The 17,400-nt window shown below is 40.6% G+C and overlaps 1 protein-coding gene across 5 annotated transcripts in view; it reads left to right on the top strand.

Moving 5' to 3' along the window:
* The window catches only part of ralgapa2 (Ral GTPase activating protein catalytic subunit alpha 2), a 96,451-nt gene that overhangs the window by 19,392 nt on the left and 59,659 nt on the right, over positions 1-17,400 (top strand). For 3 of the 5 annotated variants that reach the window (XM_077538485.1, XM_077538488.1, XM_077538487.1), the window contains exons 5-25: positions 465-508; positions 1,163-1,343; positions 1,447-1,562; positions 2,618-2,756; positions 3,411-3,619; positions 3,681-3,932; positions 4,138-4,320; positions 5,376-5,510; positions 5,595-5,743; positions 5,841-5,952; positions 6,540-6,777; positions 7,747-7,926; positions 8,851-8,997; positions 9,301-9,417; positions 10,131-10,213; positions 10,316-10,406; positions 10,655-10,828; positions 11,147-11,317; positions 11,859-12,052; positions 12,164-12,262; positions 13,126-13,281. In XM_077538485.1, coding sequence (XP_077394611.1) covers positions 465-508; positions 1,163-1,343; positions 1,447-1,562; positions 2,618-2,756; positions 3,411-3,619; positions 3,681-3,932; positions 4,138-4,320; positions 5,376-5,510; positions 5,595-5,743; positions 5,841-5,952; positions 6,540-6,777; positions 7,747-7,926; positions 8,851-8,997; positions 9,301-9,417; positions 10,131-10,213; positions 10,316-10,406; positions 10,655-10,828; positions 11,147-11,317; positions 11,859-12,052; positions 12,164-12,262; positions 13,126-13,281 — 3,170 coding nt within the window. The remainder of the gene's footprint in view (positions 1-464; positions 509-1,162; positions 1,344-1,446; positions 1,563-2,617; positions 2,757-3,410; positions 3,620-3,680; positions 3,933-4,137; positions 4,321-5,375; positions 5,511-5,594; positions 5,744-5,840; positions 5,953-6,539; positions 6,778-7,746; positions 7,927-8,850; positions 8,998-9,300; positions 9,418-10,130; positions 10,214-10,315; positions 10,407-10,654; positions 10,829-11,146; positions 11,318-11,858; positions 12,053-12,163; positions 12,263-13,125; positions 13,282-17,400) is intronic. The other 2 variants (XM_077538489.1, XM_077538490.1) reach the window with 2 other exon arrangements.

The raw sequence follows: 17,400 nt of genomic DNA, 5'->3' as shown, positions 1-17,400 counted from the left end.
TCAAATAAATCATGACAGTGACCTTCAGTTGAACTGTATTTTATCCCGAACACAATTTCACTGAGGTAAAATTTCTTGGCAGCCCGGGGTTTTCTCCCAAGACATGTCAGTCGGCATTTATTTGGAGAGCATGTCCTAACTCTCTCTCTCACACACATGCGCAACCACACACGCACTCAAGACATTAAGCAATCAAAGCTTTGTCTCATTTGATTGCAGCAGACTGTTTCTATGAATGCACGTCAGCCAACAAATGTTCATTTTCATCAGATCAATGTCTCCATCCAACCCCACCCCCTTCCTAACAATTCTCCCAAGACCCCCATCAAGGTCAATCTGCCTTGGTAAAGATGACGCCCGTACCTGTCCACCTTGTAGTGCTTGTTGCGACTGTGAGGAATCTGACCGTTGCTTGCTACGGTGAATATGAGTCGTGCTTACCATTTGTTGCTTTATTTTCTCAGGTTCTATTCTGAAAAAGCTTCTACACACTGGAAATTCTTTCAAGGTAATGTTAAAAATGTAACTAATTAGGGCTCGGCGATTTTGCCCTAAAACTAAAGTCTCCGATTTTTTTTTTTTTTTGTTGTTGTTTTTTTTTAACAAAAAAGTAAATCAATTTTGCAATTTTTTTTCTTGATTTTATATTATTATTATTATTATTATTATTATTATTATGTATTTATTGTATTTTTTTTACATAAACCAAGATTAAAAAAAATATAATAAATAAATAATAATAATAAAATAAATAATAATAATAAATTAATAATAATAATAATAATAATAATAATTAATAATTAATAATAAAAAATAAAATAAATACATTTGAATTTAAAAAAAAATCGCAACAATCGACTTATAAATTTATTATCAGGATTAATCTGTATCAAATCGAATCGTGATTTGAATCGAATCGTCATGTACTAGGCAATTCACACCCCTAATCGCTAGCATGAGAGTTGCCAGTCACGGCAAAAGAACCACCGCCTGTGCACATGCCGTCGGGCAGCTTAAGCAAGATACTTGCGGCTCTCTATGGCCATCCTCACACATTTTTACTTGTACATACTACTCACTCTGCGGAAGTTGGTTCCTCTTTTGCATCATTTTTTTTTTACATATAGCCATGCTAATCCTTCTCTCTTTCTTTCAAATTTAGATCCGATGTGAGGGGATTCGTCTCTTCCTGCTGTGGCTCCAAGCCTTGAGGGACAATTGCGCTGAGGAGCAGTTTCTTATTTTTGCCTGCCTGGTGCCAGGTTTCCCTGCAGTGCCCTCGTCCAGGGGCCCGTGCACCCTCGACACAATCATTTACAACCCTTTCTCCAACCCGCCAGATGGTGAGCACAAAAGTGCACACGATAACTTATATTCTGCTTCATATTTAGTTCTGGCTTGACCCCGATGTGGCTCTTTTCTCATCGTACGTGTCAATGTGAACAGCTAAAGTGGTGCCGGAAGAGATCACCCCACTTGTTCCAGCTGTGGCAGGCGAGAAGGTAGCAGATGATCAGACTTGTTTCGTTCTCGAAACCCTTCTCAAGTTCATGGTTACCCAGGTAATTGATAATGTTGCAAGGGAAATGACACAGTGCTATTTTTTATTTTATTTTTTTTCCCACACTTAGACCACCTCTCAACCACCGTGGATGGATTTTGGCTGTTGTAGTTTAGTATTACAATATTGTATAATTTGAAAATTGAATTGTTAAATGTTTTCTTTGAAAACAATATGTATGTATTTTATTGATTGTTCAGCTATAGTATAGTTCTCAGTCTTGATTTATATGCTTGCTTCCGCATTATAAGGCGCACCTTCAATGAATGACATATTTTAAAAAAATTTCCGCATATAAAGCGCTACAGTGGAGGCTGGGGTTACGTTAGGCATCCATTAGATGGTGCTGCGCTAAAGGGAATGTCAACTGTCAAACAGTCAGATAGGTCAGTCAAACTTTATTAATAGATTACAAACCAGCTTTCTGACAACTCCATTCACTCCCAAAATGAATAAACAGCTGTTTTATTATTTTCTCTGAGCTAAAGTATTAGTATTAGCTAGCGATCCAAGATGGCGGGATCTTCCGCACATGCGCGTCACCGATCGTGCAGGGTCACCGATAGCGTCTTGACTGTTGCGACTCAATATTGATCCATATATAAGGCGCACCGGATTATAAGGCACATGGTCAGCTTTTGAAAAAAATTGAAGGCTTTTAGGTGCGCCTTATAGTGCGGAAAATACGGTCTATAAATATAAATATTAAACTGATGAAAGAAAGACATACCCGACCGAGTGCGGAAAATACGGTAATTTGATGTTGTTTGTGGGTGACATTATGAGCATTTCTTCAAGTGTGTCTATAGTTTACAATTGCTGTTGATAATAATGAGAAATCAAACATGATGGCAGTTAAGTGTGCACAGTGTGAATGTGATCATTCCATTTGCACGCAGCCAAAAACCATTTTCCCTTTGCAAGCGATTTGTAAGTTACAGTGCCTTCAATCTTTTATTGCAGCAAACAATAAACGGCGAGCGACTGAGCGATTGCGTGTCCCGCTCCGCTCCTGTAGCCTGACCTTGTCAGTCTTTGTTCTGTCTAACCTGTCAGGCATCCAGTTTAGAATGGAAGCACAAAGAAAACCAGGAGACGGGCTTCAGGTTTCTCTTCAGCCTGTTCAAGAAGTACTACCTTCCTCATCTATTCCCCTCCTTCACCAAACTCACAAATCTCTACAAGCCGTTATTAGGTAAGGTGGGGTTAGTAAACATTGCTCTAGTCTAGACTAACGTTTTGTACTGATTGCACTGGTGCCTCCAAGGTGTTTTTTCTTTTTTGTGTGTGTGTGTGTGTGCACCTGCACAAAAATATTCAACTGTATTACAACTCTGCAGTTTTACTATTGACCTACAATTCCACATTGCAGGTAACTAACTAAAGGTTCTATAGCATGCTTTAGGGGCTTTAGCTAAATCAGTCATTTTTCATGACAGTGTGTTCAGTATGGCGCTCCGGGTGCCAGAAAATCTCATTAGAATAAAATCCCATAGTGGAAAAAATGTATAAATACTGAAGAGAAAGGTGAGAACCTTTTGAAGAACAATTTTGAACTATTAAAAAAAAAAACATTTTTTGTATCTTTAAAGATCCATTTGATGCCATGTGCTTATGATAGTGTTAATGACTATGACTTCAATGACTTAACTGTTATTTAATTTAAAAAAAACATTATAATAGTAAACACAGCACTGTATTGTTTTTTTTGTTTTTGTTTTTTCTCAAAGCTTTCCAGTCACATGGTGCATTGTTTCTTTGTGCCTCTCTCGCTCTCTTTCTGGTTTCTCTGGGTTCTCACTGGTTATTTTGGTTCTTTCCCATCTTCCTCCCGTTCTCCTGCAATTAGACCTGCCGCATCATAGACCAAAACCCTTGTATGTGCCAGTGACAAGGAACAACGAGAGCACCTTCTGCACCAGGGACCAGTACCTTGCTCCCCGTGTGGCTTTCATCACCTGGCTGGTCACCTTCTTCCTCAAGAAGAAATACATCAGCAGTTCTGCCACGGCGCAGAATTCAAAGAACGGTCCCGAGGTCCTTCCCAAACTCATCCAGGTGGGAAGTTGCGCACACGTGGATGTCGCTGTGTTGTATCTCACAAATATGCCGTGTCCAGACTGTCACCGCAGGCGGTAACAGCCAGGAAAAGGAGAAGGAGAAGGAGAAGACGTCAGAAGGGGCCACAAATGGGCCCACGGGGGAACCTGAGAAGAGCCACTCCAACAGCAGCACGCTCTCAGATCGACGACCCAGTGATTCCAGTTTATGTAGCATTGAGGAGGAGCACCAGTACGTCTATGACATGGTGCATGCCATCTTACTGTCAACCAGGGACAATGTGAATTTTGTCAACGAGGTCTTCCACCAGGTATCAATAGCACTCTTGTCAAATATTATTACTTCCTTATTAAATGTCCACAATATAATTGCCATTGAATCTCAAGCCCTTTCCAGTTTCCCTGAAATTAAATAGTTAATGTTGCCCTCTGCTGGCCATTTGTTGCAAAGCTCTTTCCAGCTAATACAGTCCCACAGCATCACCGCAAATGTAACAATCGTTGTTCTCGTCCAAGGCTTTCCTGTTACCCTCCTGCGAGGCATCGGCAACCAGGAAGGTGATCAAAGTTTACCGAATGTGGATACTTCAGGAGAAGCCCGGCTTTATGACAGAGCCGGACAAAACCGCACAGGAAGATGACGTGGATGACGGCACTGAACAGATCCTCGTCACCGAGAATAACAACACGCAAGCGCAGGTATTGGTGCACATGTTTTGACGATTACATTGACGCAGAAATGCATTTTCATAGACGAAATTGTGGAATTTTAACATTTTAGATACAGTGGATGGTTATTGTAATTCATAAAGAGGTTAAAAAAATGTGTACATTAAACGGGGCTGTCTGCTGGTTTCACTCAGGAAAATGCACTTTTTCAATACAGGATTGAAACAAACAAACTACTTCTCAATTTACAGATCTGGGCTTCTCTTAATGTGTGGTGGTGATTTTGTCCTAACCCACCCCCACGCCTGTATTTTGCCATTTTGTGTTTGTTTTCTAAACTGCGGGCCGTTTCTGTGCAAAGACAGTGGTTACACCCCTCCAGCCAATCGCAGAGCATTGAACACAGATGTGTAGACTGAGAGAAAGTTAAAGTGTGTACATCCTGTATTTAAAAAGTGCATTTTCCTGAGTGAATCCGGCAGACTGCGCCTTTAACTATTTTTTCAAAAATTTTTGCTCTCATTTAGTTTTAAACCGTGTGACTTGGTGGTTGTTGTTTTTTTTAGGTAATCCAAGCTGCTCTTGATTTCTTTAAGAGGGACAAAGGTTAGTAATGCACATCAATATGAAGTGCATTTCAATTTGACTATGTGAACATAACTACAGTTTTTTGCAGTTCCATTATATGTAATAGATACGAAAAAATAAATAAATCAATGATGGTATGACAGGTAAGTGAAAAAAATCAATATAAAAAAAACCTGCATTCATGCCAACGTTTCTACTTAGCATTCAATAAACGGAAACAGTCATTGCAAATTGGTTCAAGTGTGCACTAATCGTACAAACGAAACAAGCAATTATAAAGGAAGTATTTTGTGACGAGTGAAACTGGTTGTGTAGAAACTAATTCGTCTAATATTTATTTTAAGCCAATGTTTGAGATGGACTTTGAGAGAGGTGCAGTTTACAATAAATGTATTCTCCAAGTTTCTGTCATAAGTTGCAAAATTCTTTAATTGTTAGTCTCATAATTGATCTTTTTTTTTAGATTTGAGAGGTTGACCCGCCGTGTCTTTTAACAGATACTTGAGAGTCACGGCCACAAGCGCTCGTCAAGTTGGGGAAGGACCTACTCTTTCAGCAGCGCGATCAATCGAGGTTTTCTCACGGAGGAGCAGAACAGGGACATCAAGGCGGGCATCCAGCCCACACTCCAGGTCTGTCTGTCTGTTTGACATCATTTGGATCATGTCTGTCATCATTACTAGATTACTGTATTCATATGTCTCTAACAATTGTAGGTCTTCCTGACAAACTCGGCGAATGTATTTCTCCTTGAGCCGTGCCAGGATGTACCCAAGCTCCTGGAGAATCAGGTTGAGGTGTGCAAGTGCGTCTTGAGCATATACCGGCACATGATCATGGAGCACACAATGAACACACAGACCTGGTCAGTATAAAATGTGTTCTACCTGGTTGACTATTTTATTTTTTTATTTTTTTATTTTTCTGTCATGCCACTCTTTATTCTGTTTTATTGTCCGCAGGGAGCAGATGTTACAGGTCCTACTGAGGATCACTGAAGCAGTGATGAAGAGGCCATCAGAAAACCAAAGAAAAGACAGCTTTGCTGAAAGTTTGGCATCCATACTTTTTCGGGTATGTCTTTCTTTCATCAGTTTAATATTTATATTTATATATATTTATATTACCGTATTTTCCGCACTATAAGGCGCACCTTCAGTGAATGACATATTTTAAAACTTTTTCCATATATATGGTGCTATAGTAGAGGCTGGGGTTACGTTATGCATCCATTTGATGGTGCTGCGCTAAAGGGAATGTCAACAAAACAGTCAGATAGGTCAGTCAAACTTTATTAGTAGATTACAAACCAGCTTTCTGACAACTCCATTCACTCCCAAAATGAATAAACAGCTGTTTTGTTATTTTCTCTGAGCTAAAGTATTAGCATTAGCTAGCGATCCAAGATCTTCTGCACATGCGCGTCACTGATCGTGCAGGGTCACCGATAGCGTCTTGACAGCGAGACCTGTTGCGGCTCAATATTGATCCATATATAAGGCGCACTGGATTATAAGGCGCATGGTCTGCTTTTGAAAAAATTGAAGGCTTTTAGGTGCGCCTTATAGTGCGGAAAATGCGGTATATTTTACAAACTATGAGTGGTGTCTTTCGTCACATCTTTTTGAAGTGCAACGATTCACATTTATTCTTATGTTTAGACCATCATTGTGGCATGGGTGCGAGCGAACCTGTGCGTTTACATCTCTCGGGAGTTGTGGGATGAGCTGCTGACAGTGCTGTCGTCTCTGACTTGCTGGGAGGAGTTGGTGACAGAGTGGGCCAGCATCATGGACTCCTTGACGGCCGTGCTGGCCCGCTCGGTTTACGGCCTAGACATGGCCAACCTGCCTCTGGATAAACTCAGCGAGCAGAAGGAGAAGAAGCAGCGAGCACGTGGTGAGAGAAACGTAATTGGATGACGAAAGCGATCAGTGATTTTTCATCTGTGTCTCAAATTAGCCTCAGACATTAGGAAAATCCAGAAGAGATATAATGGTCTTTGCCAAGGCCTAGACAAAATAACAGATGCTTTTATTTCAGGCTGACTTTAATTTGTCAGCCTCAAGTCTGCCAACCGACCCAACTTTTTAAGGTATCTAGCCCCAAATATTGGAGCAAATTAAATTAACTCATTCACTCTGTTCGCTCCCGGCTGTTTTACTGGATTTTGACTGATTTTGCAAGGCCCACAGAATATTGTATTCAATTGCTATAAAAGCATGGAACCTACCAAAAGAAAGATTAAAGTCTCTTCTTTCATCAGGGAAAAAAGTATGTTTCTGTCTGTTTCCGTTTTGCAGCGATTAGCATTAGAAGAGAGCTAAGTTTCACAAATCTATTTAAAATTGTAAGTAATTTAGCTTTTTTCCTACATGGCCCTGGTTGATCTCCTTTGTTCTGCTGCCACCTGCTGGCCATTTGTGTAATAACTACCATTTCTGCAACCGTTCTTTGCAGCTGAGAGGCTGCATCAAAGCCTTCTGTATGCTCAAACACAAAAAAAATGTATGAATACGTCTTTGGGACACTTACAACATTAAAAAAAAACGTATTTACACGTTATTGGGAGCAAATGAGTTAATAACCCACAAATAAAACATTTTTGTTTTCTTTTGTGGGTTATTCATTTGACCCTAGGTTGGTTTGTGGGTTATTCATATGACCCAACATTTCGGGTTAATTGAACAACCCAAAATGTTGAGTCTGTCTCTTTTTGACCCACTTTGGGTTCATTTTGACCCAACTGTGTTTAGACTGTAACATTCATTATACCTTTAGCACTTAAGGCTAAATTAAAAAAAGCACGGCAAACAATCCAGATTATCACCAAAATACTATAACAGACAAATGTGCTCTCCTTGGCAGGAGCGATTCAGGACTCCCAGAAAGCAGCTGCAGTGGCGCGTTCCTTCTCACTAAGTTGGAGGAACCAAGGAGACCTGGCTGGGACAGGAGCTCAGGAGCCGATGAGGATCCGTTCTGCCACCACGTCGGGTGCTCCTGGTGTGGAGAAGGCTCGCAACATTGTCCGGCAGAAAGCTTCTGGTAGGGACTTGTATTTGTTAGGTAAAATCAATGAAAAAGTATCCAGCTTTAATTAATGCTGGCCATGTAAATGATCTTAGATTGGAAATTGCATTCCCCTATACAAAATATTATCAGGTATTATTCTGGCGTGGTTGCCAGATATGCCCTCATATCCACCCACTTTACATGATGTAAGCTTGAGTGAGTCAGTGAGTGAGTGTGGGATTTAAAAAAAAATAATAAAACAAAATAAACAAACACCCCCAAAACAACACAAAAGACGCGGCCAGATATGCCGCCTCGATACCAACGGTGCTTCGGGCACTGTAGAAAAGGCAGTACCGTCACATTTTCAGAATCTTGGCATCGACTTGGTACCGAAGTATCGGTTCTTGTGACAACCCTAGTCAGTGTTGAAAAAAAAAATGAGGAGATAGTCTCCTACAGACCCATCATTCTGGATCCAAACATGGCCGATGCAGAATTCAAGTCTGTGAAGATCTGTGACCGACGCCGAGCCCCTGTGGCGTTTGCACGTCGCATTGGAAAAAGGAAGTAAACCCCGAAACAGACAAGCGTTAATTTCAGTGGGGATTGGGGCAGGATAAAATGTCTTGCCCTTAACATGGATGAAAAGGGTGAATTAAAGTGCTTAATTCTTGCTCCACAAACACAATATTCATCACAATACCATGTTTATACTAGTGTGGGAGCTTTATTTCAACAATTCAGCACTACATTGTTCTTAGAGCTTACTCGTTTTTAGCAATTATCTTCAAACTACATGTGTATAATGTATGTAGACACAGCCCTTAATAAATAAATCATGTTAACAGTATTTTCTTCATACAGTACTCCCCACCACTATTTTTGAATGTTGTCTTTATTCTCTTTATTCCTTCCCTTTTTTTCACATTCTGTTCTCTCTTCCACTGATGGAAGCTAAACGAAGCCAGTCCATCAGCAACTGTGTTCATCTATGCGAGGCTTTGCCCACTACTAAAAGTGTTCCTACGCTGCTCCACACTGTGAGCTCTTTCTTGCCTGGTATCGCTTCGGGTAACTCTGCTTGCTCTCACAGACTCTCAGGTAAAGTGGCTTTGGAGAGGTGAATGGACAGCATCTGAGTGTTTGTGGGCTCCACCCTTTTTTTTGTTTTTTTGTTTATCATTCACCTGTCCTCGTATCATAAACTGTCGTCTGTACCGCCACATGTTGCAGAGGGTTTCCACAGACTCTCCTGTGGGGAAAAAAAACTTGCATCTACATTACCACTGCATGTGTGCATGCCTTAAGTTTGCTTGTTGTGGTTACACGTCAGGATTTGAATAAAGATTGGCTGCTTATATCACTATTGCCTTATTTCGTGTCATCTTGTGCATTTTTGAGCAGATGTAGAGGAGTGCCAGCTGTCAGAATGTGGGGAAGAATTAGGCGGCGGCGATAGCCCGCTTCCACGGAGCAGCAGCACCTCGGACATTACGCAGCAGCTTTCTGACACATTACAAGGTACAAGCAGCTGTGTAAAAGAATTACAGTACATATGTATTTCACGAAGACAACACGAGCAAATACAAAATGCAGTTTTCTATCTGAAAAAAAAGTAATTGCTCGTCAACTGGATATACTTTGTGTCGTGACTCCAAATTGAACGTTTTTTCAATTGAAGCGACGGCGCCAAAACGGCAAGTGCCCACCTTGTGCGTGGCCAAAGTTGCAGTAAAAATAATTACCTGTCTGGCAGTTAAAACTGAGCAATCTTTATGTTCCGTTTGGAGTTGCAGTATTTTTATTTCGGGTTTTTTTTTTATTACACTGAACTTGTGGTCATAGCATTATGACCAATATATAGGCAAGTAGAGAGAAAATTTGTTTTGTTGAGCAACTTTTAGGATATGTCGATGTCAGACATAATCACCCGTTTGTCCGAATATGGGCAATGTAATATTTTTTGAACGGATCAATACAATTGGTCTCTTCCCACGTCGTCTGTTATTACGACACATTAACATATTTAAAGTTTGATGTGTATGGCTAATACATGTGTGATATTATTTTTTTGCATATGAAATTAGCAATTAAACATGATTTTTGGGGTGGTATTGTGTTGCTGTTGGTGCGCATTGCTATATAAGTCATAGTTTTATAGATGCATTGTCAACATATCTTTATTTGACCACCTTTTTTAATCCATATCTGTTATCTCACGTGCTGCTCTCCAGCCCAGAAGAGGGCGCATTCACCGACTTCCTGTGGTTCTGATAGCGGAACATCTGAGAGGCGAGAGGGCAGTGAACCGCCAGTTGTGAGACGCCTGTTTAATTTGTATTGAAATGTTATATTACAGCGATGGAAATAAACTGAATGACAAAGGCAATATATTTGTTATATTTTCATGTGCTTGTAGATCCTGATCCGCCAAAGCAGCAGTCCATCTGAGATGGAGAATAGTGCTGAGGGGTACCATCACTGCGCAAGGGCCAAGCTCCGAGAGAAAAGTTAGAATCATATTTCTGATTATGTCCATGCATCTGTTGTATTAATTTTGTTTTGTTTATTTGGTCATAACAATCAATGATTAGCAAAAGAAATGTACGTATAAGAAGAAAGACAGAATCCAAAGTTTATACTGTCGAAAAAATCCAGTAAATAAGGGGGTTGCTTCAGTGAAAATGGCTTGGAGTGAATTAGTTCATTACTAAACTCTCATTATGGTCCATTTCACACACTTGCTTTCCTTTCCCAGGTGAGAGCATTAGCAGCGAGACGTCAAATGGCTACCTGAATGAAGGTGAGGTCACCTGGCAGGTGTTTGACGAGGAAGTTGACAATCAGTCCACCCAGTCAACCCACATGGACGTGACCGCTGACCCCCAGAGCCAGGGGAGTCTGCTGCTCAGCCATCACGAGGCTCTGGCAGGTGACAAATCATACACAAGCTTTTTTTTTTCTTTTTCTTTTTCTTTTTTTTCCCCCCGTGATGTCAATGCACAGGACTTATTAGGAAAGTGCATATAGTAAATAGATACTTTAGTTTTAGCCTGCTTTGGAAGCATTGGGTTTAGTATTTTGGTAGCATGCATGGAAGAAAAGACCCTTACACACGAACACACCGTTGTGACTTTTTTATTGTTTGTTTGTTTGTTTGTGATCATCATGAAGTTTTTGTCTTTGTCATTCTGCTCCCCTCCCCAAACCCATTTTTTTTTTTTTTTTTATCCCTGTCCCTTGTTTATAGGTCCTGAGTGTACTCTCTCCCCCCACTCTTCATCCCCACCCCAACACCACTACCACTATCCTCAGAACCCCCCCGCCTCCCCAGCCCTCGTGGTGCACACCGAGTGCCCGCAGGATTGCCCCCTGGACGACAGCATTCATCAGTCTGTCTTACATATGCCACATCACTTGGGTACTGCTCCATAGCTGCGACTCGTCGCCGAGTCCCTCACACGCTCCCTCAACCGTGACTTCGCGTCTTAACATACTTTTATCCTCACTCACGCATCTGTTGCTTCATCTGTTCCATAAATTATTGGTTGAAAACATTCTGCATCAATTACTGCCACTTGACCTGACAATTTTCTGTTCCCCATCATCTAATCCCTCTCCCTTTGTCACCGCTCTGTTGCCCACTAAGTGGCGCTGTCTTCCCACAAATCCTGAGGAACTCACTTGGCTGTTGCATGTATATTTTCTAAAATGATTTTTACAGATCAGCGTTTCGGTGGACAAGGATTTAATCAACTCATGATGGTTGCAAATGTGTACACCATACTACATATAGATAATAAATTGATTCCCATCACTTATTGATTAAATCTTATGTCTCATTGAAAAACGCTTGGACTCATTCTGTCACAGTCGCAGCAATAAAACAAATTGCTGGCAAAATGAAGACTATCATCGCATACTAACTTTTTTTATTTTGAATTTTTTTTTTGACCATGTAGACAGCAGCGAGTGTCTGACGGACGATGTCAGCATAATTGCAGGTGGCACGCTGACAGGATGGCATCCTGATTCAGCCTTTGTCCTATGGAGGAGGATTTTGGGTATCCTCGGAGATGTCAACAACATCAGATGCCCCAAAATCCATGCCAAAGTCTTCTCTTATCTCTATGAGCTGTGGCAAAAACTCGCAAAGGTAAAGTGGAAAACCAATCAGACTTGCAAATCTTTAGAAACACTAAACTTCTCGACACCGCATTTCTTCCAGAAATGACTCTTTATTTGTTGTTTTGACCCGTGCTTCCAGATTCGAGATAACCTTGGTATCAGTGTGGACAACCAGTCTTCTCCTCCCCAGCCTCCATTCATTCCACCCCTCCGTATGCTCGCGTCATGGCTCTTCAGGGTACCAACAACTCGTAACCTCTAAGGAACAGCATCGAACGTTCCTAATTAAGCTGAACAATTATGTTTAAAAAAAAGTGCACCATTCTGTTTTAAGCTTACAAAACAGATTCAGTAGCAGCACAATTTGAATGCTGTCGAATATGATTAAAATTTGTTGAGTAACGCTTATGAATGAGAACGTCCTTGGACAAATGGGACGAAACTGAAGCTTTTTGTCAGGTCACGTGATCTTGATGTGAAGCATACAAGGAACAACACTGTACCTTTTATGAAAAAAAAGGAGGAGGCTCACTACTGTTTTTGTTGCGTCAAGCACAGGAAATTCTGGAGCAAAATGTGCTGCTCAGTCACAGGTCATGTGTTCTTTATGAGATAAAAACCCACTAGACACTCATAAAACACCCCCAAATGGTGAAGAACAAATCTTTGAACTATTCCTGGGGTGTTTTGAAGAGTTAGTGTTAACACCATTTTTTTTTCATGGCCACAAATAATTGTTTGATCACGAAAAAGACATGACTAAATTTTTAGTAGTTTGATTTTAGCACATTTCTAATTATGACTTATTGGTCACCAACAATTTTGTCCAGATGTGATCATTAAAATTTTGTAAAGGCAAATGATGTAATACAGCGAGCTCTTAAAATGGATTTCACTAGTTTTTTTATTATTTGCAAAGTTGTAAATTGTAAAATTTAACCTTCTGTTGTCCATTAATTTATTATACTGCCAGAATGGCTATTGACTTAAATCAGCTATGGTGAAAAGGGAAAAATTAGCGGAATTCTCTCTTGTACAGCAAGAGCGATTTGACTGATGCACCTTGTTGACAAAGCGCGTGCTTGTCCATCTCTCACACAGGCCACCATGTTACCAGCAGAATACAAAGCAGGAAAGCTGCAGGCCTATAAGCTGATCTGTGAGATGATGACCAGACACCAGGATGTCCTCCCAAACACTGACTTCCTGGTGCACCTCTACCACATCATGCACAAAGGCTTCACTAGCAATGATCAGGTACGACCAGCAGGTAGTGCTACTGCATCAGCATTTCATTTAAGCGCTTGTCTGCACGATGAAACCACAAATCATCATTTTGTGTCTTTTTTTTTGTTTGGATAATGTAATTTGGTTTGGTCGTAGTTCGGATTATTGATACCAAAAACAAAAATGCAAAATCATTTATTTTTGTTCCCATTTTTCATGAATTAGCTGAACTCCAAGATTTCAGACTAATAGACCCAGATATTGTTCACAAATGTGTCTAAATCTACTTTATGACCTTTGCACGTGTCTTGCTTAGCCTGCCCACAATAAAAAGCTATTCTAAAATCTTTAGTTTGACCTTGTGGGGCAGTGGGGACTATTCCAGGCCGTATCTGGTATGGCCAACATTTGCCTCACGCAGTGAAACACATCTCCTTCGTATGCAATGTCTACACACCTAAGTACTTTTAAAACCAAATATACCACCCCTCTCTATGGAGAAAGAAATTCCGTCAACACTGCTTCATTTGTATTAAAAAAAAACAAAAAAAAACATCCACACTAAAATACATATTTACAATCATGTCAAGCCTCTTGGTAGCAGTAATTAGTTTGCCAAATACTGCTCAATCAGAAAGAACTTACAGTACGTCATATACAAGACATCACAAGATGTTTTTTTATAATATAGAAATACATGTAAACAGACAGTTAGTAAAAAAAGGTGAGTACGTCATAACAGCATAGAGGAAAAACAAAGACGATAAATACAAAATAAAAAAAAAACTTTTTTTTTTTTTTTAACAAATGCAACAAACTATCAAACAAACATAGGAAGGTTTTAGAACCTTCAACTGCATCTCAAATCGCTCGTGCACAAACGTAACCATGAATTGCAGAATAGAGAGAGCACCACTTCCGAGTCACTTTTTTTAAAGCTCCTCCCCCTTGGTCCTAAAACGCCTGCAATCTTCCCCCAGGATTATCTTGGCAAAGGAGAAGCGCTCAATGGCAGATTTTTTTTTTTTTAAATATCTGTAAGAAAGAGGGCTTTGTGTACATAGTAAAAGTCTTAGTTATTTGAGTACAGATCATGAAAAATGGGAGAAAATAAAACAAAGGTGATACATTTCTATGTAGAATAAAAGTAGTGACTGTCTTTTTCATCCAGCATCACTTTCTGACATCACACATTTCCACAGACACAATCACACCCTTGCAGAGTGTGTCCAATTAAAGCTTCAAAGTGGGCCTATATTGTTCATTTCGGCTCATGTAAGCGTTCCGGACAGGTGTCCTCGTAGCCTTGTTCCACATTTGTAGACTGAAGATGAGCTTAGTGAGGATGCAGATACGCAAGTTATAGGCAGTTGCACGGTGGCTTCTCTTTTGTTGTCATGTTAAATAATTGCCTGCCAACCAGCTGTGTTGAAGAATTCTGCTGTGTTTTGGCATCTTCCGGTCTTCCTTTCGTCACACCCGTCATCATATTTAAATCTGGCCGAGCTCCACTCCTTCCAGACGATGCAGCGCGGAGATGAATGAAGCCTCACCCCCATCCAGCCACCCCGAAAACAAAGAACGGGATAAAAAGTGGGCATAGGGGGGGTATTTTTGGATACAAGGATGCGCGTGCGTGTGCAGTTGCCCTTCTGGCCGGGTTTCTATTGCACCTTGGCAGTGCGACAAGCTTATTAGAATGTTTTCAATATCGTTCAATAATGTTTTGAGCCCCCGCCGCGTATTCGTGATTAATTAAGGATTGACGTCTGTCGCGCTCCGTTAGACTGACAAGTCGGCCGGAGGCCCAGAGTGGGCTGGCCCTTGTGTGGGTGTGTGTGTGTGTGTCTGTGAAGGAGCGGGAGGACAGCCAGGGGGATCGTAGTGTAGAGTGGAGCAATGAGGGGGGCACGCTGAGGAACAAGGCAACATTCTCTCGCTTTTGTTACAGCTCTGTATAATGCGTCAGGGGGCCAGAGCCAGTCTGGCCACCGAGGCATGCTCAAATTGGCCAGAGAAAAGAGTCCTCACACCACACAATAGAGGACAGCCGCACGCCTGCTTAACATAAGAAAGTGGCTCTTACTCGACCCCTCCTCCCCCCTCACTCCTCCTCGAAGCCACCCTACCCCACCCAAAAAAAGAGGAAAAAGCATATATTTGGATGTGTATATAAATTATCTACAGGACTGTGTCAGAACATTAGAATATTGTGGTAAAGTCCATTATTTTCTGTAATGCAATTAAATAAGCAAAATGCCATACATTCTGGATTCATTACTAATCAACTGAAATATTGCAAGCCTTTTATTGTTTTAATATTGCTGATTATGGCATTTTCAGCCAAATATCTTTTCTCAAAATATTAGAATATTTCCTCAGACCAAGTAAAAAAAAAAAAAAGCCATAATCAGCAATATTAAAACAATAAAAGGCTTGCAATATTTCAGTTGATTTGTAATGATTCCAGAATGTATGGCATTTTTGCTTATTTAATTGCATTACAGAAAATAATGGACTTTAGCACAATATTCAAATTTTCTGACACAGTCCTGTATACATTAGTCATCTGTTCTGTGCATTTGTTCAAGATAGCTTTTAAATGAAATTACTTAGTGTCTTGCTGTTGTATTTACATAATTCAAGATATCCTTGATCCGTCATATTTTAGCTTTTGCACATATGAAGCCACATAAAGACACAATCTGTTGCAAAACAACCGTGCTCTGTAGACAACTGAGGGGAATCCCAGTGCAAGTCATCACCATTAAATGCAGTTCAGCTTAGAGCAAAATGAGAGCTCCCTTTTTACCTCTAATTGACAAGAGGGACAAGGTCATGGCTATTGTCCCAATAGTTTGTCCTGCTCTGCTCTCATAAAGACATGACATGCCATGACAGCGGTAATCCATCGAAGAGGTCGACTTTCTGCTCTGTAGCATATGAAGTCAAAGTAGCCGCTCCCCTACTTGTTCCAGGTACATCTTTTTTGACAGTTGAACAGATATTAACTAAAAGAGACGCTTTCTCCCAACTTGCGTATTCATTTTTATCATTAGTCGATGACAAGTGCCGATCTTGGGGCCGCCACTGACTACGTTTTCATGTTGGCAATAAGCCATTTAAAACCCGAATGTTAGTTTCTTCTTCTCCACTATTTGTATTTGCAGGAATGATTTGTATTGTGCCGCGCCGTTCCAATTTTACATTATTTTCTGTCTCCACGGTGACAATGCCGCAGTTTGTATCTATACACACATATATATACATTTCTATAAGTCCGTGCTTCCCGCCAGAAATTCCCCAGTCAGATTTAAGCAAACATGACGACGCAGCAAAGAACCATACTTTTACAGCGAGGAAGAAACCAACTACTTTATTCACCGTGGTGAGTGACAATAATATCATATTTTTTATTGAACGTAGAAAGCTAAAAGCGGAAATGTCTATTTGCATGATGACGTTGTGCTTGCATCTCACGAATTGAGCTCAATGACCATGTATGCGGGAGTAACTGTCTGCCATGCATGTAAACGTGTTATCGCTAATGTTTCAGAAACCAGAATTCGGACCTTAACCCCGAATAAGTGACTGCGTGTAAACGTAGTAAACAGCACTCGATATTCTCGTTCAGGTCAACGGCCGAGTCCCGAATAAACTGGAATCGCTTACTTATTGTAACTTTTCAAGAAAAATGCTTCAGAATTCAACATGTTAGAAATCTAATTAGATCAAAATATTAAATGAGTGAATGAGCTGCGATTTTATATTTCTTTATTCACTTATCTCATTCAAAAATGTTTTGTTGAAGCCTACACTGGCCTTTGACGCAGCGTACCAACCCAATGGAAGAAGCGAGGATGTTGTTTTGTCCCATTTGAAATCCATTTCCGTTGCGTGTACTAGCTTGTTAGCCATTCGTCCTTGCTAATGCTAAGCTCGCTAGTGCACTCACTCAAGGCGAAGCTCGCTAATGCTAAGCCTGCTAATGTAAGCTAGTACGCTCGCTAATGCTAAGCTAGTACGCTCGCTAATGCTAAACTCGCTAAGGTTAAGCTAATTTGCCTAAGCTTAAAAAGGTGTGAGAGGTGGCCAGCGTCCGTGTTTGCAAACCCTTTTGTTTGTTGTGTGAGAGGCCAACAAGCACAA

Source organism: Festucalex cinctus, chromosome 12, assembly GCF_051991245.1.
Source record: "Festucalex cinctus isolate MCC-2025b chromosome 12, RoL_Fcin_1.0, whole genome shotgun sequence".
Classification (NCBI taxonomy): domain Eukaryota; kingdom Metazoa; phylum Chordata; class Actinopteri; order Syngnathiformes; family Syngnathidae; genus Festucalex; species Festucalex cinctus.
This window is presented reverse-complemented; position numbering and strand designations above follow the sequence as displayed.